The sequence below is a fragment of the Neoarius graeffei genome, chromosome 14, assembly GCF_027579695.1.
Source record: "Neoarius graeffei isolate fNeoGra1 chromosome 14, fNeoGra1.pri, whole genome shotgun sequence".
In the NCBI taxonomy this organism is placed as follows: Eukaryota; Metazoa; Chordata; class Actinopteri; order Siluriformes; family Ariidae; genus Neoarius; species Neoarius graeffei.
Window position 1 is genome coordinate 38,813,745 of NC_083582.1, and position 27,461 is coordinate 38,841,205.

The window sequence follows — 27,461 nt, forward strand, 5'->3', positions numbered from 1 at the left end:
GGATACGACGACGTCACACGCAGTGAGCATGGCCAGTGTTTACGGAAGTAAAACCGCCCGGTTGCGGTATGACTCATCCAATCTAGCTTGAATAGCCGCATCCCCCCAAATGGAAATCAGCTCCCTAACCTCTGCGTCCTTCCATTGAGAAGATTCAGAACCTTCACAGCCCGAAGCGTCCCTCGCATTGATGTCATGCGCAGGGGCGCAGATACGTTTTTTGAACTGGGAGGGACAAAAAACTGGGGGGGACAAAGCTGCCAGCAAACCAACCCCGATATGCCTGTCAAACTTGTTGTTAGTAACCATAGCAACCAAGCTCGAGCTCGCAACCTGTGCAGTCTGCGCAGCTCAACCAACCGAATATCAGTCTTTGTTTTGTTTTATGAGTTGTTGCAACTATGTATACACTGCTGTGCACCTCAATAAACCGAATGGTAATTAGTCTTTTGATTTTTCCGTGAGGTTTGCCTTATGCAAAGAAAGACAGCATAGACGTTTTTCCTCCCTATAAGTGGGGGGGACCGAATGAGGTGAATTTAAATCTGGGTGGGACTCGTCCCACCCTCTATCTGCGCCCGTGATTATGCGCCATGTTGTTGTAACTTTTTTGAGAGACCCGCCGCCTACTTCAGCGCAGAATAGTGACGTTTGTGGCTTGTTGATGACGTGTAAGTCGGATGAATGCGACCTGGCGGTTCAGACTGAAGTCGCATATGAAAAGAGCGGATAGGAATTGGAATTAGGACCACATATCCAAACGGCCTGGGTCGGATTTGAAAAAATCGGATCTGTGTCGTTCATATTGTCAATAAAAGATCGGATACAGGTCACATATGGGTGAAAAGATTGGATTTGAGTCACTTCAGCCTGCAGTGTGAACGTAGCCTTAGACATGCATAAAACAAACATCTGGAACTGGATTTTGTCTGAATGTGTCTGAAAAATCTCGCTTGTAACATGACCGATAGAAAAATGCCACTCCATATGTTTCACATGCACCATATGTTACTTGTGTTGGTGTACCTGGTTGAAGTTGTCCAAGGCTTTGTGCAGGTTGGCATGCATGCCCAGCGGTGGCTCGTTGGTGATTTTGATGGAGTTCTCAAGAATACCCTGTGGGATGATGTGACTCTCGGGGGAAGACGAAGGCTCGGCACTGATGAACACTCTGAAGTCCTGGTGGCTGGTGTCGCCGTACTGCTCCAGCTTTTTCTCCAGAGTGCCCAGCCACTTGGCCACCAGGTGGATGTTCTGTGTTGGAAAGAGAAATGATGAAGAGGTCATGATGTTAATCAAATCTCAAATGATGGTAAGTCTGAATAGATGATAATGGCTACGATAGAATGCTTAATCAGGAAAGAAAAATGCAAAATATCTAGAGTACGCATGTGTAGCCCGTTCTCATATTTGATCTGACAACCAGATACTTTGTTTGCAGACTTGACTATGATGCAGAGGATAAGCTTGAGTGAAATGATCCTGAATTAACCATCCAGCTGAACAGTTCTGTTAACAGCAGATCCTGAAGAACTCTCTTTTGCTTGAAATAAAAATGAGCGAGGTCTCAGCATAGACACGCTGAATTGAATACTGATCCACCGACAGATTTCTTCTAATTTCTGTGTACAATAAAAGTGACATGCAGTGACCCAAATATTGGTTTTGGTCAGATAATTTTCCGAGAAAAGCACTTAAACACAGTTGGGCAGGTGAAATTAAATGGAAGATGGAAGGATATACAGATTACTGGGCAGGAAACGGTGATGGAGCACAAAATTTCTAACTTGGTGCAAAATAAATTATTGTTCCGAAAGGGCGCAGTGGAAATGAATTCCTTGTGAAGCAAAAGTGCTGACCCTCAATGTTCTCAGCATTTAGAGACGAAATTTATCTATGCTGTCGGAGGTGTTTTGATTGCCGTTAACAACGTGCACTTGCTGTTATTGCATGCTATTCTGGCTTGCCAGCATGCAGAGTGTATCCTTTTTTGTTTTCCCATGGCTAAACACGTTGGCTTATCAAGCACTCGCCCAGCAGGGAGATGCCACATCTGCGGTGTCTGCATTCATGCAAGACGTGTCGGAGTTTGCAATCAGTGGCTTTGGAGCTGTGTGAAGTGATTATACCGTACAATTACTGTGTCTGATTCATTAGGCATAACCTGTTAACTACATAATTAAATAATTAGAAAAAAGCGTCGCCAGAACAAAACTTGAGCATCCAAGTAAAATTACAGCTTCCAGTAATAGCAGAATTCATGTTTCACTATGGTGATGAGATTTTGATCTACAAACTGGCATCAAAATGGCCCCAGCTGTAGGTGTAGGCATGAGCTATAGGTGCTAATCAGTGACTCAGTCTGAGAGTAAACCATAGAGCAATACATGGCATTGATTCTTTTCTTGAAAACTCATTAAAAGTTGAATGATGCCATGGCATTTTCTCCAATAATGTTTTTCTCCTGCCCTGAGGTATCTCACCTTGTTCCTTTCTGATACTCTCCTATACACTACTCATTGTAGGCGTACATTTCAGAACATGACGCAGGGGAGGGAGAGGGGTCCAGCCAGTTTAGGCCACATGATTCCCAAGACTGTGGGTTTTCTTTTCCAATCTCTGCAATTGATTGCCTCTTCACAGCAAGTGGATTCCTGCATTTTGGTCCACTGGGCTCTGTGTGCTGCAATATAATTAACCTTCACTGGAGGGGAACTTTCCATTGACCCACTGATCTTCCCTGAACTTTTGTGGAACGGATGGATGGTGGAGGGGGCCTTTAGTGGTGGGAGAGGGGTGGTGGAAGCTTTCTTATGGCAAGAGGAAGAAGTTCCTCTAAATGCATTTATCTGCACTGTTATGCAAAAGTAATTTAGCAACGACTTGTCTCCTTGCCTGTAGTCCCCGAGGTACATGATATGCTGAAGAGAAACTCAGGGATTTTTAAAGAAAGAACGCTCACATTCTGCCTACAGCTGCCATTTCCAGCTGCCAATAAGAACCATTAGGATTCTGTACCGGTGCTTCTTCAGAAAGTAAAAATGCAGTCCTGTTGAGAAGAGATGCAGCAATGTAGTCCATCTGTGTGGATACATTCTGTTTTTTGCTCATAATCTAGAAGCCACTGCTCACTTTAGATCTATTCAGAAGATTGCTACGTGCAATGGAATCGACCCGTACAGTCTGGGAAAGAAGGATTTGTCATACGATCTCGAAAACTACCCTTCAGTCGAGTTCCCCGACATCTCGAACTATCTGGTGTTGCAGACGTCCTTCTACACCACAAAACACATGAAAGTATGGAAGAGTACGGAGGCTTACAACTTTTTTGCATGTGGCTGGGTAAAGGACCTCACTATCAGGTCGCTGCTGAATGAATCCTGTATTGTTTTTGCCCGTGTAAGTATGTTTTATTTAAAGCTTTTCGTTCGCGTCTTTACAACGAAGCGCTGCAAGTTGAAGTGTAAACAAACAACAGTTGGCTTGATTCTCACTTGTGTTGGCTCTTATCTCTCAGCTAAATCATTCACAAAGATCAACAGAAACCCCTTTAAAGACCTGGATCTTAGTTAAACAAGACGGAGAAGTGATCACGGCGCATTGTAACTGTACGGCTGGGTAAGAATTTTGTCGCGACCTTCATGCATATGGACTTTGTGAGGAGTAAACAAAAAAAAACAGCTGGGGACTTTAGCACTTTGTGACTAAAAAAAAGTACCGTAAAATAACGACACAGCAAGAAAAGCGCTTGGAAAACACTAACGCCATAGCTGAGAGGGAGATATAAACCTTTCACCAAGCGATCACTGCAAACTCGAGCGTGCTTCGACTGGACTCCCTTTGATTTCACTGACAGGTTCGAAAGCCACCTTTCTCTACGTTTTTTTGCGAAATCCTGTGTTCGTTCACCCTTTTATTCGTTCACAGGGAACCCTGAAGAAACTTATCAGTTTCACGGTTTGATCGATTCAAACAATCTAAAACAATGCAAGCATAAGGCATTTTTCATGCGAGCAACGCACCTTCTCCGTATAAACGCTTTGTCAACTGAGCTTTGGTAGACCACCAGCTAAAGTTTTGAATAACTAATGAGGCGGATGTGACGTCACGTGAAACCCAGCAGTTGGATGGAGTAGAAGTAACCTAATAAACTCATTAGTGGAGTGCGTCTCTCTCTTTTTCTCTCCCTGGGGTTGGGCCATCATGCTGGCTCAGTGTAAGGACACACTCCTCTCCCCCACTATTCTGGGAGACCAAACGAGTCGTTAATCACTAGAGAGGAAGGGCCTCTGCATGCTCTTGCGACCAGGCTTTCGCAGACAGCTTTTCGCAGACAGTTGTAATTTATCGTTGAGCGGGGAGTAATAGGCGTGCGTGATGTTATTCACCGCCACAACGCAAGGGGGCGTGAAGTCGCGAAATCGCTAGGAGTAGTTGGTGGGTGTGGTTAGTGGAGTGTTTATCCTCCGGTTACTTATAATGACTAGAACTGGAGTCGTATAGATGTACGTACTTCCTCACTTCCTCGATCAACCGCTCTTCGTGCTGCTCCATCTTCGCTCGTGTTTTTAAAAATGGCGGTCATGAAAACAAACCAAACCGGGAAAGTAGGGAAGCGGAAGTGCGTGTACAGCGGATGTAGAGTGGACCAATCAGAGCCCTCTTGTCTGCGACGCTGTCTGCGAGGCTTCTGCGGTGGTCACAATTTTTGGGAGGTGCGCGCAGAGCGTCTGCGAAGGTGGGGGGGCTACGCAGACACCATCTGCGACGCCGTCTGCGAGGACTGCGTTGTCAGCATAAATTGGCCTGAAGCCTGAGCAACTGGGTGAGACACACAGTGCTGACCAAGATATTTACAACTCCTAACTGAATTCCTATGGTGAGGTTGCTGCTGATCAGCAAAACGCAGGTTAAAAAGGGCAAGAACTGCTCTTAGCTGCAGGTTAAAAGCTGTTATTAAAAAGGGCAATGGGAAGTGAATGATTTAGCTGTAAAGTAAGAAGTGTATGTAAAAGTGAGATGAAACACCAAACTTTGTGCCTTTACCTGTAATATTACCCAGTGGCCTTCTTCTGCAGCCAAGTCCAAAGCTTGTTCAGCCACCACCTCCTGGCCTTGGCCAAGAGACACATTGTGGAAGTTTCTATTGTCAAACGTGAAGCCCAGCTTTCGACCTGCAAGACACAATTTCATTTAGCAGCTACCTTATAAATGTTCATAGGAACTACTTAATTTACACCTCCTTTACACATGTTCAAACAGTATATACACACTCAGTATAATTACAATTGCCAGAGGAGCTCTCTTTAAGCAAGCATTCACTAATTGAAGGTGGTGCGCTATGGCTATGCTTTGATTACACACACACACACACACACACACACACACACACACACACACACACACACACACACACACACACACACAAACCATGCCTAATCGAGCTCTACACTCCCCCCAGAGCCTTATAAGATGTACCCTTTCAAACACATGATGTGTGGACAACCAGTGCGAGCCTCTTGATACAAGACGACTATTTGTTCTTTAAATGAAAACTGGTATTTTCTGTTTCTGAAACATCTCCCAAAACAGTCAACTGGCCACTATGGATTTAAACACGAGGCCATTAAACTGTTTCATTTGAATACTGTCAAGATGAAGAAAACAGAAAAAGAAGAAGTCGAAGCAACTGTACCATGTTTCTCCACGTCCTTTAGTGGATCGACTCCAGGAGAGAGGATGAAGAACATGGGTGTGGCAGCTCCAGATTCTTCAAAGGAGATGGCAAAATCTACTGATCGACTCATCACGTACTTACTGCCCAGCATTTCCTCCACAAAATCTCTGTTCGGAGAGACAGAGGTATTTCATTCAGAATGCATTTATAATATAATATATTATAAATGTCTGACCAAAAAGACTATACATGTCACTAACAAATTTTAGATAAAATGCGCACAATTAAAGGAGAACTGAAGGAAAATTTTTTTATTATCAAAATTCTATTTCTCATTTTATTAAATATAGGAATGCATTTTTGATCGCTATTTTGTCACTGCAAGTTATGAGTGGTTGAAATATGCTGTGTAATATATCAGTCCATATGTCAAAGCAATGGCCATAAACAAGATTCGTTGAGACCTATGCGAGACATCGTCGGACGGAAGTAAAACGTACAGTGGAAATCAAAGCGACCAACATCTGCCAACGTTGTCAAAAGACGCGCATGCCCTCTTTCGAATGCTGATGTAATCAAGTCGGAAGTTTTGTTTGTTTTGATAGCAATCAGTAAAGTTTGAAAAAAGTAGGCAGTAATCGTCATTTAAACTCGTTTTTGTGCAATATTTTGTTTGGAAAACAGTTAATTTGGTGGAATAAATGTGACACAAGATGCCGAGTACGTGTTTTGCACCTAGTTGGGGTCTGGCTGACACGTCACGTTTCGAAGTCTCGCACAAGTCTCGTGAAGATCGCGCGGATAAGCGATGCCTGCCGTGGACCAAAGGAACTACATTCAACATGGCTAAAAAACAAATAGGCCAATAAGTAGAATAGTTAATTGCAATTAGTTGCCAATACAAGTCACGATATAAGGTTACTAAAACCGAAAACGTAATTGAATAACAAGTTAATTAAGAAATAAAGCAAGTTTAAAAATGACTTCAGTTCTCCTTTAAAAAAAGGTGTGCTCATGAAACACAATAGAACACCTTCAAGAGTAAAACATTTCCAAGCCATTTCCTTCCACTATGCATACAGCACAAGGATCATTCTCGTAAGATTACTATTGTCCTTCATAAGCCAAAGGGCATGATTGTGCATGTTAGAATATAAAGAAGCTTAAACCAGATAAGGGTTGACAATCAAGACTTTACAGATCGTACACTGATGACAGGATCATAATAAAATCTGTTTACTAATTAACACCTTATTGTTTCATTAGAATAACTGGTTCTTCTTTGATTAGTGTGTTAACTGACCTGACGGCATACGTCATTCTGTCGGGTCGCAGCGCTCGCATCATGCACAGCCTCTGCAGCGAGGTCTTGTTCTTCCACTCTTGAGGGAATTTCTCTTTCTCCGGACACCCCGACTCCACAAGTGTCTTCCAGCGTTTTGCTGATCCCTCGATGTCCCGGTCTAAGTTACGGAATTCATCCATTGTACAAAGTGCCTGAGACAAAACAAGCCACCTGATTAGAGGACCAAAAAATCCTCAAAGAGTTCAGAGGCAGTTATTTATGAAGTTAATTTAACATCATGGCAAAGCAAATTGTCTTTATACTGTTTAAATTGCTGAGTAAACGTTATCAAGTTTCTTCACAGTGGAGAGTTGCAAAGTGCTGATGGTGCAAAAGGAAAGACTTCGTATTGTGAAACTCTTTCTTATTCACAGAGGGCCCCAGAATTCTGAGCAATGTTCATAAAAATGAGCAAAAACTACTGTTAAAAAAAATTACACACAATAATACATTTTTCCCCACTCAAACACCAGGAGAAACATCTTTAAAGGAGATACGCAGAACCTTTATTTTTAAATACATTTCTGAGTGGATAGTATCTCCATCCTTGACTCTTGTACACTGCATAAATGGGAATAAAAAAATATATTTTTGAGAGTTAAAATTGACTGCAAAGTTAGGATTCGAGCTGCCCTGCTGAGCCAGCCAGCCCTGAGCGCGTGACGTCACAGCGGTAACCGGTTTTAAGGCCGAGATCTTTTACAGCTATAGACCAAAGTCATATAAATAAACATTTATGGTGAAAATAAGAAATACCGTTACCAACTTGCTCAGCTAAGACTGATTTGACTTTGCTGATTTTGGGTTGACTCTCATTAAAACAGGATAGGTGTTATAACTTATGCAACATACATGTACATGCATGCATTTTCACTGATAAAACGTAAAAGGCTAATTAAATAATCAGATGAACTGAGACAATCACATTCTGAAGCAAATTAAATAATCTTATACCGGTAACTTAAACACACAATACAAGTTACATGTAAATCTAAATGCAGGTAAACAACGTGTTGTTTTTGTTGTTTTTTATCCAAATGAGAGTTGGAGCTTACCCGTCTCTGTTTTCGCTTCTTGAAGGCCAACCTTGTGGCCGATTGTTTTGAAACATTCTGACTTTCAGTTGTTCATTCAGTTCTCTGTTCATTCACTTCTTCCACATAAGGGCGAGATGGCAGCAATATCCAGTTTAGAAATAAGACGGCTGGTGCACTCATTCTCTATTTTGTCCATACAGAGTACTCCGCCATTACTGCTCGGCTCAGGCAATTACTAAAACCCGGGACGGAACGGGACATCACCGGTTTTAGCAACAACCGCGGGGAGGTCACTGCCCGAGCGATATGTCACGTCCCAATCCATCCCGGGTTTTAGGAACAACCCTCAGCTCACTCTGGGAGGACTGGTGCAACTGAACTTTGCTTTTTAAATAAATAAATAAATAAATAAATACTTTCCTTTTCTTGTAGTTTTCTTTTTCTTTAATTGTTGGTACTGCACCCTCTTTCAATACGGGCTTATAGCCAATGCTCCTCAACAAATCAGAGGTCTCGTACGAGTCCTCAGTAAAATGTGCAGAGCAGAGGAGAGACCACTTCATAGGTGCCCAATGTGCCCGTGAACTTCTCGCAAAATGTGTCCAAATCTTTGCAGTGTGAACATTCTTGGGCCATGAATGCAACGTAAATTCAGCTTCTGTCGTGTTGCTGGCAGGTACAGCAACACCTCTACGTGGCATGGTGATAAATTAGCTCAAAATGGAGGATTGGCGTTGCAGTCAGCTCTGTGTTTTAGTATAGCGGAAATGGCGATGAGACCGATATCCTTCCTGCTGTGACGTCACAGACGTCAAGGTCATTCACTCAGACCGCTACTTATATGAATCACTTTAATCATAAAAATTACTATATTAGATTTATTGTTAATGCTTAAAACTATTCCTGTGCCATTCTTGAGGTCTCAAGGTGTTTATAAATGAAAGTGAGGCCATGGCTCTGCATATATGCTTTAACAATTTTACAGAAACATCAATATTTTTCCCAAAAGTATACATTCCAAAATAATTGACACTCCTATATTGAATATTTTCAACAATCCAAACCAACATGGTCATTCTTGAATTTTTTTTATTTGCTCTCAATCCCCTGGGACTCCGTTATCCATACCCAATTTCTATGCAGTTTAATTATGAGGTTAGACACGTCTAAAATCTAGTCGTCATCCATTATCATGTGAAAAAACAATGTTTAACACACAAGAAAACAGATGGTAGTTCAACTCAGATCATGGTTAAAGTGTACCGGTACTGGTCATGCTTACAGCATTAATCGTGCTTTATGTATTACTTATAGACAAAAGATGCACATATTCAGTCAAAAAAACACCGTAAAAGCACTTTTGTGGACAATTTTATTTCGTGAATTACCCGCGGAGGCAGAACCACGTGGAGCAGCCATTGCCGGCCGGAAGTGGCGTACAGTCGTTGATTCCGGGTTATCGGGTGCGAGTAAACAAGCAGTGTCCTGTGGGTTGAGGTTCCCAGTTCCCAGTCAAGTAACTTCAGAACACGTTGAATAAATATAGATCTAATACTTGTAATAGATCTTTATTTTATGGCACATATCTATTATTTCATGGCATTATGAGCAAGTAGATTTGGTTGTACTTTGGGGTCGAGAGCTTCGCCGACGAAGCTCGACAGGTTTAGAATGAGTAGGTCATGTATTGAGAGAAATATCTTCGAGTTTTTTTTTATCATACAAGCATGATAAACATATTGACAGGAACTTTACACTTTCCTATGTGCTCACTGCCAAATAATATTATAGTTTTTAAATTACCTAAATTAGATGAAACATAAAAATTGTCACCTTACTTGGTCACACCGGAGTCAGAGCACTGAGCGCGCACTTACACATTCATAAAAGACTATTCCCATGGTTACGGCATGATAATCGCTTTCACTCTTTCGGTTTCAGTTGGTTTCTCTTTGGCGGTGGGAATGCCCACCATAAACAGGATAAAATCTGTCTGACATAGTTTGGGCTATTTGGAGGTAAAACTTGTTGCAAGATGGCACATGGATTTTATGTACTTCGGATGATTCAGGACAGTGATTCAATTCATGATTCAGTTTATGATTCAGGACAGAGATTTGGTTCAATCTTAAGAACTGATGATGAACGGCGCCTTTTTTTCTAAAAAAAAAAATTTATTTATTTATTTATTTATTTTACTTCGACTCAATCCAGCCAATGATCAGTTCAAGCAAGTGTAAATATTTCTTCTATTTCTTATGAGCAGATCGGTTGATAATGTGTTATCTTAGACTGGTGTTTGCAGCACAGGGTCAGTGACCAGTCCACTGCAGCCCAGACAATCAGACAAACCAACGACTGTGCGTCACTACCGGTGCCGGAACAGCCCATGAAGGAGGTGACATGTCGCTGACCATGCCTGACTGTCAGAGCAGTGACTTAAAACTCACACGTACTTGACAAGAGCTTATGACAAACGTTACATGACGGAACCACTGGTATCATACGTGATCTTTTGAACTAGCTAGTAATTAAAATTCACTATATGTACACTTGAAGGTGCAAATGTGCACATCTTATGGATTGCATATGAAACAAATCAGAAGTAAATGACAGCGCACACGTTTAATGACTGCTGATGTTTTACCTTGATCCCTCCCCATGAATGATGAGTCAGGAAGTCGACAGGGGATGTAACACCAGGCTGGATGGGATACCTCAGCAGAAAATCCAACTCAATAGGGCTGATTTCCTTATTCATCAATAAGATCTGTGGAGAAAAGACAGTGAGCGAGAGAGAGAGAGAGCGTGAAATGTTAGGCCAAAGATGCTTATGAAGACACTGATAGCTCTAATGCGGGAAAGACCCTACCTGAAATGTGAGCTGTGCCATGTAAGTGAGTTTGTCGCATTCAAAAAGGCCACGAGTGGTGTACTGAAACACAGAGAACGTGATGCTGTCGATGAGATTTAATACCCTCTGCTTCAACTCCTCATCTGGGGTTGCCTTCATTACAGCTTTCTGGAACACCACACTGAAGGCCTGATAGCGTACACACACACACACACACACACACGCACAAGCAAAGAAGACAAAAGTCTCGATCATAACCAGCGCCAAACATTTTCACTGCTGAGCAATTAATCATTATGCCATTTTACCACAGCATTAAATAATCCATTTTAAAAGGCAATTTTTATGGAGGTTTGTATGCGTTTCTGCTCATTTCCCTTGCATAAATTTGTATAAAAGGACAAAGCAATTATTCTGTGGCAGCTGAAGACTGTATTTTGTCACAGCATGGCGATTGTCTCAAAATATGAAAACGTCACTGAACAAAGATGACAGGCAACTTAATTAATTGTTTTTAATCCATCTTCCACTAATGTTCACAAAACACCTCTTCTGAAAGCTGACACCTTGTCAGAGGCAAACTCCCTATTTCATTACAGCAAGCTCATGATTGTTTGCAGATGTTGACAGATCAGTGTATTAAATGCCATATTTCAACAGCTGAAAGAGCAACGGAGGACACTGCAGAGGAGGCAGAACTCAAAGAGACAGAGGAAGAACAGTGAGAGTGACTTGTGCTTGGAGAGAGTGCACGGAAAGTTCAGGGTCAGTACTGAGGGTTACCTTAAGAGCAAACTGGTACATTGGATGGATTTTATTGAGGTCATTCATGATAAAGTACAGGAGAGAGGCACGGGCAGCTGCCGGACGGTAGAACTCTCTCGCCTCATTGATTTTAGCTTCTGTCACCTTTGCCTCTTTCACCTGAAATCACACACACACACGCACACACACACACACCCTTGTGAGCAGCGTTCAAGATAGCTGGTATCGCATCGCAAAATGCAACCCAATTTTGAAGAACTGCTAATCAAGTTCCCCAGTGTATCGCACAGAAATGCAATGCAAAAAGTTGGCCAACTTCTCTAAGAAAATGATAAGCTCTCCTTATTTCCTAACATTCCCAGGGTAACTGGGTTAGTCAGTCGCTGATTGTCCAGCGGGGGATGGATGGATACATTTAAAAAAAGAAAGAATAGAGACGATAGTTTTCCGCGATCACGGTAAATGCACGGAAAACATGGAATCCAGTATTTGCAACAGAATATCCAAAAGGTTTATTTGCACAAATTCAAACTAAATATTTTGTATCAAATAAGCCATTACGGTGTCGGACTTCGCCTTTAACTTCATTAATTTCATAAAGCATAAATAGCATTATTCATGACATTTAGAAGAACACCAAAACCTTTAACATTACTCAGAACTCTTGATCACAAAACTAGCTTTAAAATGAGGGCTCCTACCTGGATATGAGTAATGTGTAGTGACCAAAAATGGGCCTTAAAGCTTGCTATAGTAGTTGTACCATTACATTTGCATATTAGCACAATGCTATAAAGGCTTACTGCAATAAAGCATTGCTGTAAATTTGTCATAAGACTCATGTCTTTATGTTCTGTCACTCGCAAATTTATTACTCAATATTTATTTTTTTCGCGGTGCGGTTTCCGTCAAATCCTGCGCTCTGACTGGCTGGCAAGCGGGTCCGTATCCTACGATACGGACCCCGGTTACGGACCTCTGGCGACTTGCTTGTTCACAACAACAACAAACATAGTAGAATTTTTTTGTCAACATTTATCTTTTTTTTATAAGATTTATTTATAAGGGGCGGCACGGTGGTGTAGTGGTTAGCGCTGTCGCCTCACAGCAAGAAGGTCCTGGGTTCGAGCCCTGGGGCCGGCGAGGGCCCTTCTGTGTGGAGTTTGCATGTTCTCCCCGTGTCCGCGTGGGTTTCCTCCGGGTGCTCCGGTTTCCCCCACAGTCCAAAGACATGCAGGTTAGGTTAACTGGTGACTCTAAATTGACCGTAGGTGTGAATGTGAGTGTGAATGGTTGTCTGTGTCTATGTGTCAGCCCTGTGATGACCTGGCGACTTGTCCAGGGTGTACCCCGCCTTTCGCCCGTAGTCAGCTGGGATAGGCTCCAGCTTGCCTGCGACCCTGTAGAAGGATAAAGCGGCTTGAGATGATGAGATTTATCTTTTTTTTATAAGATTTATTTATAAGGGGCGGCACGGTGGTGTAGTGGTTAGCGCTGTCGCCTCACAGCAAGAAGGTCCTGGGTTCGAGCCCCGGGGCCGGCGAGGGCCCTTCTGTGTGGAGTTTGCATGTTCTCCCCGTGTCCGCGTGGGTTTCCTCCGGGTGCTCCGGTTTCCCCCACAGTCCAAAGACATGCAGGTTAGGTTAACTGGTGACTCTAAATTGACCGTAGGTGTGAATGTGAGTGTGAATGGTTGTCTGTGTCTATGTGTCAGCCCTGTGATGACCTGGCGACTTGTCCAGGGTGTACCCCGCCTTTCGCCCGTAGTCAGCTGGGATAGGCTCCAGCTTGCCTGCGACCCTGTAGAAGGATAAAGCGGCTACAGATAATGAGATGAGATTTATTTATAAGATTATCAAAAGTCTTATAAATTTTTGCCAGCATTTCTCAGGAGAATAGCATTAATTTTACAGCATGGATAGCGATAATGACAGTCTTCACAGCGAAAGCGAGTTTTACTACCCTGAGGAAGAAGAAGAAATAAAAGAAAACATTTCAGGAGAAAGCTAAAAACCTCTAACTTGCTAACGCCGAGCAAAAACATGGCTGAATCCTGAATGACTCAATTTTTTATAAATAGGGGACTACATAGGCAGCAAAATGTAGTTTTTTTTCCTGCCATGGAAGTGCACTTGTATACCGAGGAGGAAACAATTTGCATTACAGCCGTGAATGAGGATTCAAAATCTCGGCCTCAGATTTCGGGCGCTCTCGTTTTCTGTTAGAATTTGGTAAAGAAAAAAATAAATATATTATTTACCAGCTTAAGGTCGGTCCGTATGGTGAAATACCATGACCTCGGCCTTAAATACTGACCTCGGCCCAGAGGGCCTCGCTCAGTACTTTCAAGACCTCGGTCACGGTATTTCATGATATGGACCTCCCAGCTGGTAAATAACACACACATATATATATATATATATATATATATATATATATATATATATATATATATATATATATATATTGAGACAAAAAAATGCTACACAAAATTTTGGAATTGCTACACAAAATTACTATTGTGTAGCTTTTTTTGCTACACACACACACAAAAAAAAATTATATATATGTTATCTTGAACGCTGCTTGTGAGCGCCTTCCAGTGACAATTATTAATCCAATAATTAATGCTTTATTGCACATTCATCTACCTCTAACCGTAACTTCAGTTACTAAATGGAAACTTTTTGGCTCCACTACACAGGTGAGGCATGTTCATTGCTCTGTTGAGAGCGGGACTCGCTTGCTGACTGATGAACTAGCTAGTGTTAACTCTCTCTCATGTTATTTGCCCTGCTGATAGCGGGGCTTGTGTCAGACTCAACTTGGATCAGTAGTGGACTTGACTTGAAATTTTTCTTGATCTTAGGTTGGATTTCTCAACACTCTACCAGCAAGTTATTGACAATATCCCAGTTTATGATTATATTTATACTGAGTGAACTAAGCAACCTTCTGTTCGATCTCGGCAGCTGTGCATTTGGTTGTCTCCAAGTTCTCAACAAGTTCTGTGTCTCCCAGGAAATTTCCAGAAGCTGAAGAAAGGCGTGAGAGGAGGTTGTCTTCCAGAGTTTTCAAAGTGATCTTGAAGCCGTTCTGCTGCTTTGTGAGGTCCGACTGAAAAAAAACCCCACACACACACACACACAAATGCAGCGATTAAACCACTGACCTGTGTGAAAAGTAAGTCAGGCCTAAAAGCACAGGTTAGACGAGCTGTGCGTGTCAGACAGCTCAAAGATTACAACAATCAATACATACTGCATCTGCAAGCAGCAGATATATTATATCTTAATATATATTAGTTTCAGATATGAAACAGGTGGCACGGTGGTGTAGTGGTTAGCGCTGTCGCCTCACAGCAAGAAGGTCCGGGTTCGAGCCCCGGGGCCGGCGAGGGCCTTTCTGTGTGGAGTTTGCATGTTCTCCCCGTGTCCACGTGGGTTTCCTCCGGGTGCTCCGGTTTCCCCCACAGTCCAAAGACATGCAGGTTAGGTTAACTGGTGACTCTAAATTGACCGTAGGTGTGAATGTGAGTGTGAATGGTTGTCTGTGTCTATGTGTCAGCCCTGTGATGACCTGGCGACTTGTCCAGGGTGTACCCTGCCTTTCGCCCGTAGTCAGCTGGGATAGGTTCCAGCTTGCCTGCGACCCTGTAGAACAGGATAAAGCGGCTACAGATAATGAGATGAGATGAGATATGAAACACACACACAAATTTTTAATTTGGATTGACAAATCCAAATTAAAGATAAATCCTACCACTATGTGCCCCAGAAACCCTGGGAAAACTGTGGAAGAAATCCCAGACATAACATGCCAGCACTATCAGCATGGTGTGCAAATTCTGGCTCTGACAGTTCCTCAACTTCAGCTACAGAATTTAATGATACAATTGGTCTTTCGTCTTTCTGTGCACCTTCCCACAATATTTTCTAACTCATTAACTTTGTTCTGTCTCCCAAAAATAAACTAACAAGTAGCCGTATTCAATTCCTCACAACCCTGACCAGGCACTCACGAATGATGAATGAATGAATACAGTAAATCTATTGCATCTTTTTTTCGGATGAGCTTCATTTCTGACAGCTTACTCACACCTGCATGAAAGTAAAACCCTCTTGCTTACATTTTTTTTTTTTGGCAGCCCACAGGATCACAGTCCTGATGCACACTTCTAATCTCCACCAGATGCTTTGTCAGGTTTGTAGCACTCAAGTCCAATTCGTGCCCTAATTTTAAAGGAGATACGCAGAACCATGGCTTTGCTTTTTGTTTATAAATGCCTTGAGACCTCAAGAATGGCACAGGAATAGTTTTAAGCATTAACAATAAATCTAATATAGTAATTTTTACGAATAAAATGATTCATACAGGTAGCGGTCTGAGTGAATGACCTTGACATCCGTGACGTCACAGCAGGAAGGCTATCGGTCTCATCGCCATTTCCACTATACTAAAACACAGAGCTGACTGCAATTCTGATCCTCCATTTTGAGCTAATTTATCGCCATGCCACATAGATGTGTCACTGGCCGGTGCAGCAACATGACAGAAGGTGAATTTACATTGCATGACATATTATTGCTTGGGCAGTGACCTGCCCGCAGTTGTTGCTAAAACTGGTGAGATCCCGTCCCGTCCTGGGTTTTAGTAATTGCCTGAGCTAAGCAGTAATGGCGGAGTACTCAGTATGGAGAAAATGGAGAATGAGTGGACCAGCCATCTGATTTCTCCGCTGGATATGCTTGCCTCAGCAGCAATATCTCACCCTTACATGGAAGAAGTGAATGAATGGAAAACTGGACAAAGAACTGAAAGTCAGATTGTTTCAAAACAAATCGGCCACAAGATCGGCCTTCAAGAAGCAAGAACACAGACGGGTAAGCTCCGACTCTCATTTGGATACAAAACGTTGTTTACCTGCATTTAGATTAATACATGTAACTTGTATTGTGTGTCTAAGGTACCGGTATAAGATTATTTAATTTGCTTCAGAATGCGATTGTCGCAGTTCATCTGATTATTTAATTAGCCTTTTACGTTTTATCAGTGAAAATGCATGCATGTACATGTATGTTGCATAAGTTATAACACCTATCCTGTTTTAATGAAAGTCAACCCACAATCAATGAAGCCAAATCAGTCTTAGCTGAGCAAGTTGGTAATGGCATTTCTTATTTTCACCATAAATGTTTATTTATATGACTTTGGTCTATAGCTGTAAAAGGCCTCGGCCTTAAAACCGGTTCATGCTGTGACGTCACTCACTCAGGGCTGGCTGGCTCAGCAGGGCAGCTCGAATGCCAACTTTGCGGTCGATTTTAACTCTCAAAAATATATTTTTTAAATTCCCATTTATGAATTAAATAAATACAAGAGTCAAGGATGGAGATACTATCCACTCAGAAATGTATTTAAAAATAAAGGTTCTGCTTATATCCTTTAAGGACTTGTGACTCGGACTCGTGCATTAACTGCTCTCGGACTCATAAATTGGAGATGAGGAATCTAATTTTTTCTTTATTTTTGTAACATGCCATAATAAACTGGCATAAGATATTTATCTCGTCTCGTCTTCTTCCGCTTTATCCGGGACCGGGTCGCGGAGGCAGCAGTCTAAGCATGGAAGCCCAAACTTCCCTTTCCCCAGACACCTCGGCCAGCTCCTCGGGAAGAACACCGAGGCGTTCCCAGGCCAGCCGAGAGACATAGTCCCTCCAGCGTGTCCTGGGTCTTCCCCGGGGCCTCCTCCCGGGGGGACATGTCTGGAACACCTCCCCAGGGAGGCGTCCAGGAGGCATCCGAAAAAGATGCCCGAGCCACCTCAGCTGATTCCTCTCGATGTGGAGGAGCAGCGGCTCTACTCCGAGCTCCTCCCGAGTGACTGTGCTTCTCTCCCTATCTCTAAGGGAGCGCCCAGCCACCCTGCGAAGAAAACTCATTTCGGCCGCTTGTGTCCGCGATCTTGTTCTTTCGGTCATTACCCAAAGCTCATGACCATAGGTGAGAGTCGGAACGTAGATCGACCGGTAAATTGAGAGCTTCGCTTTTTGGCTCAGCTCCTTCTTCACCACGACGGACCGGTAAAGCGACCGCATCACTGCGGAGGCTGCACCAATCCGCCTGTCGATCTCATGCTCCATCCTTCCCTCACTCGTGAACAAGATCCCGAGATACTTAAACTCCTCCACTTGAGGCAGGACTTCTCCACCAACCTGAAGTGGGCAAGCCACCCTTTTCCGGTCGAGAACCATGGCCTCGGACTTGGAGGTGCTGATTCTCATCCCAGCCGCTTCACACTCGACTGCAAACCGCCCCCAGTGCATGCTGGAGGTCCTGGTTTGAAGAAGCCAACAGGACAACATCATCCGCAAAAAGCAGAGATGAAATCCTGTGGTTCCCAAACAGGATTCCTTCTGGCCCCTGGCTGCGCCTAGAAATTCTGTCCATAAAAATTATGAACAGAACCGGTGACAAAGGGCAGCCCTGCCGGAGTCCAACATGCATTGGGAACAGGTCTGACTTACTGCCGGCAATGCGAACCAGACTCTTGCTCCGTTCGTACAGGGACCGGACAGCCCTTAGCAAAGGGCCCCGAACCCCATACTCCCGAAGCACCCCCCACAGAATACCATGGGGGACACGGTCAAATGCCTTCTCCAGATCCACAAAGCACATGTGGACTGGTTGGGCAAACTCCCATGAACCCTCGAGCACCCTATGAAGGGTATAGAGCTGGTCCAGTGTTCTGCGACCAGGACGAAAACCGCATTGTTCCTCCTGGATCCGAGGTTCGACTATCGGTCGAATTCTCCTCTCCAGTACCCTGGAGTAAACCTTCCCTGGGAGGCTGAGAAGTGTGATTCCCCTATAATTGGAGCACACTCTTCGGTCCCCTTTCTTAAAAAGAGGGACCACCACCCCAGTCTGCCACTCCATAGGCACTGTCCCTGACTGCCACGCAATGTTGCAGTGGCGTCAACCAAGACAGCCCCACAACATCCAGAGACTTGAGATACTCAGGGCGGATCTCATCCATCCCCGGTGCCCTGCCACCGAGGAGCTTGCAAACCACCTCAGTGACTTCGGCTTGGGTAATGGATGAGTCCACCTCTGAGTCATCAGCCTCAGTCTCCTCAATGGAAGACATGACGGTGGGATTGAGGAGATCCTCAAAGTATTCCTTCCACCGCCCGACAATGCCCCCAGTCGAGGTCAACAGCTCCCCCCCGCACTGTAAACAGTGTTGGCAGAGTACTGCTTCCCCCTCCTGAGGCGCTGGACGGTTTGCCAGAATTTCTTCGAGGCCGACCGATAGTCCTTCTCCATGGCCTCCCCGAACTCCTCCCAGTTCCGAGTTTTTGCCTCCGCAACTGCCTGAGCTGCAGCACGCCTGGCCTGCCAATACCCGTCAGCTGCCTCAGGAGTCCTGGAGGTCAACATGGCCCGATAGGACTCCTTCAGCTTGACGGCATCCCTTACTTCCGGTGTCCACCACCGGGTTCGGGGATTGCTGCCACGACAGGCACCGGAGACCTTGCGGCCACAGCTCTGAACAGCCGCGTCCACAATGGAGGTAGAGAACATGGTCCACTCAGACTCAATGTCCCCCATCTCCCCCGGAAGCTGGGAAAAGCTCTCCCGGAGGTGGGAGTTAAAGACCTCCCCAACAGAGTGCTCGGCCAGACGTTCCCAGCAGACCCTCACCATACGTTTGGGCCTGCCAGGTCTGTCCAGCTTCCTTCTCCACCAGCGGATCCAACTCACCATCAGGTGGTGATCAGTTGACAGCTTAGCCCCTCTCTTCACCCGGGTGTCCAAGACATAGGGCCAGAGATCAGATGAAACGACAACAAAGTCTATCATCGACCTCCGACCTAAGGTGTCCTGGTGCCACGTGCACTTATGGACACCCCTATGCTCAAACATGGTGTTTGTTATGGACAAACCGTGACTAGCACAGAAGTCCAATAACAAAACACCACTCGGGTTCAGATTGGGGAGGCCGTTCCTCCCAACCACGCCCCTCCAGGTGTCACTGTCGTCGCCCACGTGAGCATTGAAGTCCCCCAGTAGCACAATGGAGTCCCCAGTCTGAGCACCCCTCAGTACCTCTCCCAGGGACTCCAAGAAGGCCGGATACTCTACACTGCTATTTGGCCCGTAGGCACAAACAACAGCAAGAGCCCTCTCCCCAATCCGAAGGCGCAGAGAGGCGACCCTCTCGTTCACTGGGGTAAACTCCAACACATGGCGGCTGAGCTGGGGAGCTATAAGCAAGCCCACACCAGCCCGCCGCCGCTCACCATGGGCGACTCCAGAGAAGTGGAGAGTCCAGCCCCTCTCGAGGAGCTGGGTTCCAGAGCCCAAGCTGTGCGTGGAGGTGAGCCCGACTATCTCTAGCCGGTACCTCTCAACCTCCCGCACAAGCTCAGGCTCTTTCCCCCCCAGCGAAGTGACATTCCATGTCCCAACAGCTAGCCGCTGTGTCCGGGGATCAGGTCGTCGAGGCCCCTGCCTTCGACTGCCACCCAATCCACACTGCACCAGCCCCCTACTGCTACCTCTGTGGGTGGTGAACCCACAGGAGGTCGGGCCCATGTCACCTCTTCGGGCTGAATAAGATATTTATGTCTACATTAATTTTTATACTAATTTCCTGTAAAAGAACGCACATTCACCTGTTCATACGTCATGTTCAGGAACAAACTAACGTTAATGGCACTAAAATGCCTGGAGAGAAGCCCCTAGGATTGTCCGCTTTGCTTATACAGACTTCTTGTGCAGTGGGAAAAAATGCACTGCTATGTGTTCAATATGTAGAAGAACTATTGAGGAGACGACGGGGACGACCTTGAACTTCAATCGTCATTTGGTAAGACTCCACCCAGAGAAGGAAGTGACACGCTATGTTCATTGCTCTGTTGATAGCGGGACTTGCTTGCTGACTGATGAACTAGCTAGTGTTAACCCTCTCTCATGTTATTTGCCCTGTTGATAGCGGGGCTTGTGTTGGACTCAACTCAGATCAGTAGTGGACTCGACTTGAAATTTTCTTTAATGACTTGGACTTGAACACTGAGGACTGGACTCGGACTCGAGGTTTACTGACTCGACTACAACACTGTGCTTTGTGGTAAGCGCTCCTCCTATTCGTATCTGTATCCAACAAATATCTGGTCATATGGATTTTTTATCCATATGCTGTTTATCATCATATCCATTTGTTGTTTATTATTTTGTAGTCTGGCTAACGTGACTTCAAAGCTCTGCGAGCATTTGGTCTGGCAAAGATATTAAGCCCAACCGTTTCCCAAAGTGCGTGGTTGACCCGCCTCCCTGAAATGCCTCAGTTTGCTACTGGTCGAAGCCAGAAAAGGCTGTGACGAAGCTTAAATCAATCACATCACTCTTTCCTCTGACGTATGTGATGCGAAGGGACTAACTGGTCGATTAAACTCTTACCGAAGCCGGTCGGGAGCAAGGCGAAAACGTCCTTCCTTTCAATAAATACCTCCAGGGCTGCTCTTTGCTCCGTTTTCAATGAGAACTTGCTCCATGTTCGTAATGTTTCTAGTGAATGAAGCGCTTCCGGCATAGATTCTGTAAACAATCTATGGCTTCCGGTCACAGTTCTACTACGTCACTGCCTTGAACACGCCTCTACCCAGGGCCGTTGGAGATGCTCAAAGTTGATTGGCTCCCGATTTTTTGGGAGCTTGGAAGAGCTGTAGATAGCTTGCCTGGCCAGACTAAGCTCGCAACAGGCCCTCGTGTTGCGTCACGCTTAGGATGGGCGGGCCCAGGCTAATTATTTTGATCAAAACTCTGGAAATAAACAAACAACTATCCAATTAAATTTAAAAGAAAAAAAAAGTTCTCCTCCTATTAGTTGCCATGGGCTTAATTCCTCCCCACAAAGCAGTAAGAGGATAAGCTTATATCAAAGAGCTGTCTTCCCACTTTGAATAAAAGCCACAGTGATGATCTTTAGGAGAGACTTTGAGCGAAACAGATGCTTGAGACGAAAGGCAACTGGAAGACATATTTTGGTTTGTTTTGCTGTGGAATAAAAAAAAATCATTAAAAACGTGCTACACTTTGTAAAGCAGACGAAGCCAGAAATGCCACAAATTTTCAAGCGTTACACATATGATGTCACTTCCTTTGAATCAAAGGGGAACTGAAGTCATTTTTAAACTTGCTTTATTTCTTAATTAACGTGTTATTCAATTCCATTTTCGGTTTTATTAACCTTATACCGTGACTCGTATTGGCATATTATTTTACGCTTATCGGCCTTTTCGGTTTTTAGCCATGTTGAATCTAGTTCGTCTGGTCCACAGCAGGTGTTGCTTATCCACGCGATCTTCACAAGACTTGTGTGAGACTTCAAACGTGAAGTGTCAGCGCCACCATTTTGAAAACTGTTTACACAGCGGCCAGGTCGCCGTATCATTCCAATTTAGATTAATTTTGAGATTTGCCAGCTTCATCAGTGATGGAGATTATTCCATATGACTTCCAACCAACATGGACTAGAGAAGAGTTGGAAAGACGACAGGATAAGGACTCGTCCATCGCGCTGGTATTTACGTCATTACTGTCGCACAATTAAAACGTGTCAGATCAGGCGGCTGGTGGGTTTTCAAAATAATAAATACATGCATGTATTTTTGTGATAAATATATATTATACTGAGCGCATCTCCCACATAATCCTCACTAAGGTTTCAGACAGCACTACAAAATGGCGTCCTCACTATATAGTGCCCTATATAGTGAGTAGGAAGTGATTTAGGACACAGGGAAAACTTCTGGTTTGATTACGTCAGCATTCGAAAGAGGGCATGTGCGTCTTTTGACAACGTTGGCAGATGTTGGTCACTTTGATTTCCGCTGTACGTTTTACTTCCGTCCTACGATGTCTTGCACAGGTCTCAACGAATCTCGTTTACGGCCATCGCTTTGACATATGGACTGATATATTACACCGCATATTTCAAACACTCATAACTTGCTATAGCAGTGACAAAGTAGCTGTCAGAAATGCATTCCTACATTTTATAAAATGAGATAAATATAATTTTGATAATAAAAAATTTGCCTTCAGTTCCCCTTTAACAGTAACTTACCAGGAACGCATTCGTGTAATGGCGGACTCAAAGAGCCAAACTTTACCAACTACATAGAACATGTTCCTGGTCTCATATTAAAATACAATTTAGATAGTAAACTATTTAACATGTCTACTTTTATATGGTATAATTTCCAGGGGTGATGTCATTTTCGTAAGACTAGCACTTTAAGTGCGGCAGCTCTCACCTTGAGTTCCTCAAGGTCAGGTCTCTCCATGCTGACAACAGCAGCCAGGAGTTGATCTTCCAGGCCATCCCGCGTCACTGTGAAGTTGATCAGCGTACACTGGGCCTGCAACTCCGGCTGGTAGTGGGGGTTAGCCAGCTTGGTGTGGAGGATGAGCCGGAAACGAGGGTTGTACTCACACTCCTTGTCACCGATCTTTATGTAGCTGGAATAAAGCAGTACAGGATATGTGATAAAACTGTTTATCAGTCCCTGCTACATTCACAACAAAGCTCTTGAGAAAACCATATATCCAGCAGCACTGCTTTATAAAGGATTGATGCAATGCTTATAAGGGTTCAATGGAAGTAAACTTCTTTTCTGAACAACTGCATTTTAAAGTGCACTTTTTTAATGTTATGGAAGGTGAAATATACAGGACTGGTGTGTTCTGTCCATATTCTGTACATGTGAAATGCACCGGGAATGTACTAGCAGGGATTTTGCTCCTATATTTAATCTTATAAATGGCTGCTTAAGAGGTGATTTTATCTTGAATCGATTCTACTGCCAGTTGTGGTCAGAAGTTTACATACATGGACATGAATGTCATCATAGATATAAGATTGGGCTTTCACGGATTTCTTTGAATGGTTCTTTTCTGTGGCAGAACGATTGTACAACATACATCTTTAATAGAAAAGAACAACAATAATTTGGTGCAGAATTTCTTTGGATAGTTCCAAGCATTACAGTCTACAGTCAAGTGAGTTACATCGCCATGGACTGAGGCTGCCATCCAAGAAAGAAGCCCCTGCTCCAAAATCAACACTTTCAAGCTTGAATAAAGTTTGTAACTAACCACTTGGAGAAATCAAAAAGCCTTCTGGAGGAAAGTTTTATGGTCAGCTGAAACGAAGATTGAGTTGTTTGACCACAGTGATCAGAGGTACAGAGGAACACTGTACCAACTTTTAAGCATGGTGGTGGTAGCATCATGCTCTGGGGCTGTTTTACTGCCAGTGGAACTGGTGCATCGCACAAAGTGGGTGTAATAATGAAGAAGGAGACATCAGACTACATCAGAATTCTTCAGCATAACCTCAAACCATCTGAAATTTGGACACAATTTTTGTTCCAACAGGACAGTGAGCCCAAATACACATCAAAGCTGGTTGTGGAATGGATAAAGTGGGCTAACATTAGGCTTAAAATAAGTCCTGACTTCAACCCTATTGAAAATATATGGACTGTGCTTAAATTTAATTGAACTCTACCAGTTCTGCCAAGAAGAGTGGACAAATATCCAACCACAATTCTGCTAGAAGCTTTGCGATGGCTACCAAGAGAGAAGAAGAGAAGAAGAAACCTTTATTCATCACATGCACACTTCAAGCACAGTGAAATTCATCCTCTGCATTTAACCCCTCTGAAGCAGTGAACACACGCACACACTCAGAGCAGTGGGCAGCCACACCAGAGCACCCGGGGAGCAGTCAGAGGTTCGGTACCTTGTTCAAGGGCACCTCAGCCCAAGGCCGCCCCACATCAACCTAACTGCATGTCTTTGGATTGTGGGGGAAACTGGAGCACCCGGAGGAAACCCACGCAGACACGAGGAGAACATGCAAACTCCACACAGAAAGGCCCTCGCCGGCCGCTGGGTTAGAACCTGGAACCTTCTTGCTGTGAGGCGACCATGCTAACCACTACACCACCGTGCCGCCCAAAAGCATCTGGTCAAGATGAAACTTGCTTAGCGACATTTAACCAAATATTAAGTGTTCTGTATGTATAATTTTGACCCTGTGTTGATTTTAGAAAACTCAAAATAAATTAAAACTTGTGCACCAAATTCTTTTTTTTTTTTACTCTTAAAGACCTATGTTGTATAAATAATCATTCTGCCACAGAGAAAGAAATCACTGAAAGCCCAATATTGACATGACATTCATGTTCATGTATGTAAACTTCTGAGCACATCTGGATGTTTTTGCAACACTTACCGTCCTTTCTTTATCGTTTCTTGACCAAGCAGGGGCCCAAGCACTGGATCAACAGCCTCCTCCAGATTTTCAATAAGGACAGTGTCACCTGCAGATAAAGCCCTCTCAATCGAGTCGAGATATCTACAAAGAAAAAACAGATGGCAAAAGAAAACCACATCAGGGGAAATCAAGAAAATATACTTATGACATAACAAAAATTTGAAATTGAAAATTGGTACAACAGCCAGTGACTTTTACCCTTTCTGTCCAATTCTAATGACACGAAGGTTTTCTCCATATCTGTTCTTAATCCATTTTATCCCCTGGAGTTGGGGGTCAACCATGAGTGGCCAGCGCTCACAGTTGGTTAAGATGGTGGCATTCTCAGTGGACATCCGATCAGCTGGAAGCTCTTCATTCTGCCAGGTGGCGAGATCTGCATCATCCATCAGCATAGTGAGAGGGTCCAGATCTGGCGTGACTGGGATAGGCACCTGATGGAGAAAAAGAAGACACAAGTGAGTCACCACACTAAGACTCAGTTCTAAGAGTAAACAATGCTCACTTGAGCGAACAAACAATGAGATGTTGTTATAAAGGATATAAAGTTGCAGAGATTACAGAAAAGCTGCTGTTGTCTAGCAGTCATGGCAAGAATGACTAAGAGTTTGTAGAGTAAACCGTCTAATATTTAATAGGCATGGAAATAAACCCACTTTAAGCTGGCTAACATAAGGTCTCCAGGTATTTTCCATTAATTCGTAGCGGTAGCGCTTGGTGAAGTAGCCCAGATAAGAAACAAAGGCAGTGATGAGAAGAACATCTCCACACAGAGTGCTCTCCTGATGCTTGAAGTTAGCCACGGCCTCGGCCCAGCGCACGTTCTCCGATGCCAGCCCTCCAACCTGAAGAGAGGGTATAAATATGATTATGACTTACATAAATATGATTACAAATATTGTACTTAAGACCATTGATAACAGTTCAAACACACTGTTTTGCAAACATCTTTTTAACTAATTTCATGATTAGTTTATTTGAGGAAAGAGTAATGATCATGGATTTTGCTCATGGGGCTTTGATTGATGGATCTGTCCACCTGTCTGCTGTGTTTATTGTGTAATTAAGACCTAAGGGGCCAAAATTACCTGAAAGAATTTTTTTTTCCACATCATCATGATCTTCATAGAAATTCACTAGCTTCCAAAGGAGAGGAAAGCAATACTGCCAAAAACCACATACTTGTGTGTGTGTGTTTTTGTATTGGGAGGGGTCCTCACCAGGCGGTTGGCGAGAGAGATTGTGCGTGCTGTGCTCTCGGCCTCTTGTTGGCACTTCAACTTGGCTGTTGTGGCTTCCTCAAATTTTGCTGTCAGCTTTGCCAAGTTCTCATTAAGTTCCTGTCAGAGGGAGAGGAAGCATAGAGGCTGTTAGAGAGACAAAGCCAGAAACGAATGCTTCTAAATGCTATCCACATCAGAGTATAAACAAGGTATTAGTTTGCAATCTTTGTAGCCTTGAAAAGTTAACGAAGAGTTAGCTGCCTCAACAACGAATCCTTGTAATAATAATCAAAGGGACGAACACAATTAGCAGCTGAAAACACAGCTTTATCACTGAAAACATTTTGCGGGAGTGTTTTCAATATAGCCTTTACTATTTCTGCAAAAAGATTGTAAACACACGTAACAATGCTTCTGAACATTTTCATATTGTTGGAGAGACTGGGACAAAAAGCAACAACAGCAACAACAGGTACAGCTGACTTACATTGATTTTGTCTTTAATGACCGAGAGCTTCTCCTGAGCAGCAGCGAGCTCTGCATTAGCTTCGCTTAGGGCTTGTCTCTTGGGCTCCACTTCGCAGTAAACCTCATAGAACTTTACAATGTTAATGACCCAGGAGCAGAGGCCTGACGCAGCAAAGGACTTTGCTGCCACCAGCTCTGGTTTGAACTCACTGTCCTTCAAGTAGGGCTGGATGGCTTTCAGGCAGTTCTCATGGATGTTCTCCTTGTCAAAGTTGATCAGTGCGTCCAGGAAGGCGTCGACTTTAGCCATCATGACTTTAGCTGCTTTCCAGCTGCGGTCTTTCGGAACTTTGCCCCCAGGAGCCATCAGAACCATGACGGCAGCAGTCACGTTGGTGACGGCAACCACGGGAGAGCCAAAGGACTTCAGCTCTGTCAGATTGTTCTAAAGAGAAGAAATATGACATTGAAAACATGTACGCTAATCAAATATCAGCTCATACTAAACAGTATTAAAAACAAACAAACAAACAAACAAACAAAAACTCGCTCTCGATTTGGTGAATAACCAGAAAAAGGTTCTATCGGCAAACTGCAGATCAGTGGGTGTGTCTCGGAGTCATAAAAATGGCTGTGCCTTTGCACTGATACCCTGATGGCTCAGAAATGTCAGCAGAACATATGCAATTCACATCTCAACAATGGTTGGTTTGCTAATCTGGAAGAAGTCATGGTGTT

General features: G+C 43.8%; 1 protein-coding gene across 1 annotated transcript in view; it reads right to left on the bottom strand.

The window, feature by feature from the left end:
- The window catches only part of LOC132898181 (dynein axonemal heavy chain 9-like), a 143,031-nt gene that overhangs the window by 13,674 nt on the left and 101,896 nt on the right, over window positions 1-27,461 (bottom strand). The window contains exons 50-63 of the mRNA XM_060939623.1: window positions 26,743-27,168; window positions 26,253-26,372; window positions 25,689-25,877; window positions 25,231-25,466; window positions 24,991-25,113; window positions 23,006-23,210; window positions 14,631-14,795; window positions 11,697-11,837; window positions 10,932-11,102; window positions 10,707-10,829; window positions 6,981-7,174; window positions 5,696-5,844; window positions 5,047-5,174; window positions 1,027-1,254 (exon numbers count right to left, since the gene is read on the bottom strand). Of these exons, the coding sequence (XP_060795606.1) occupies window positions 1,027-1,254; window positions 5,047-5,174; window positions 5,696-5,844; window positions 6,981-7,174; window positions 10,707-10,829; window positions 10,932-11,102; window positions 11,697-11,837; window positions 14,631-14,795; window positions 23,006-23,210; window positions 24,991-25,113; window positions 25,231-25,466; window positions 25,689-25,877; window positions 26,253-26,372; window positions 26,743-27,168 (2,598 nt within the window). The remainder of the gene's footprint in view (window positions 1-1,026; window positions 1,255-5,046; window positions 5,175-5,695; window positions 5,845-6,980; window positions 7,175-10,706; window positions 10,830-10,931; window positions 11,103-11,696; window positions 11,838-14,630; window positions 14,796-23,005; window positions 23,211-24,990; window positions 25,114-25,230; window positions 25,467-25,688; window positions 25,878-26,252; window positions 26,373-26,742; window positions 27,169-27,461) is intronic.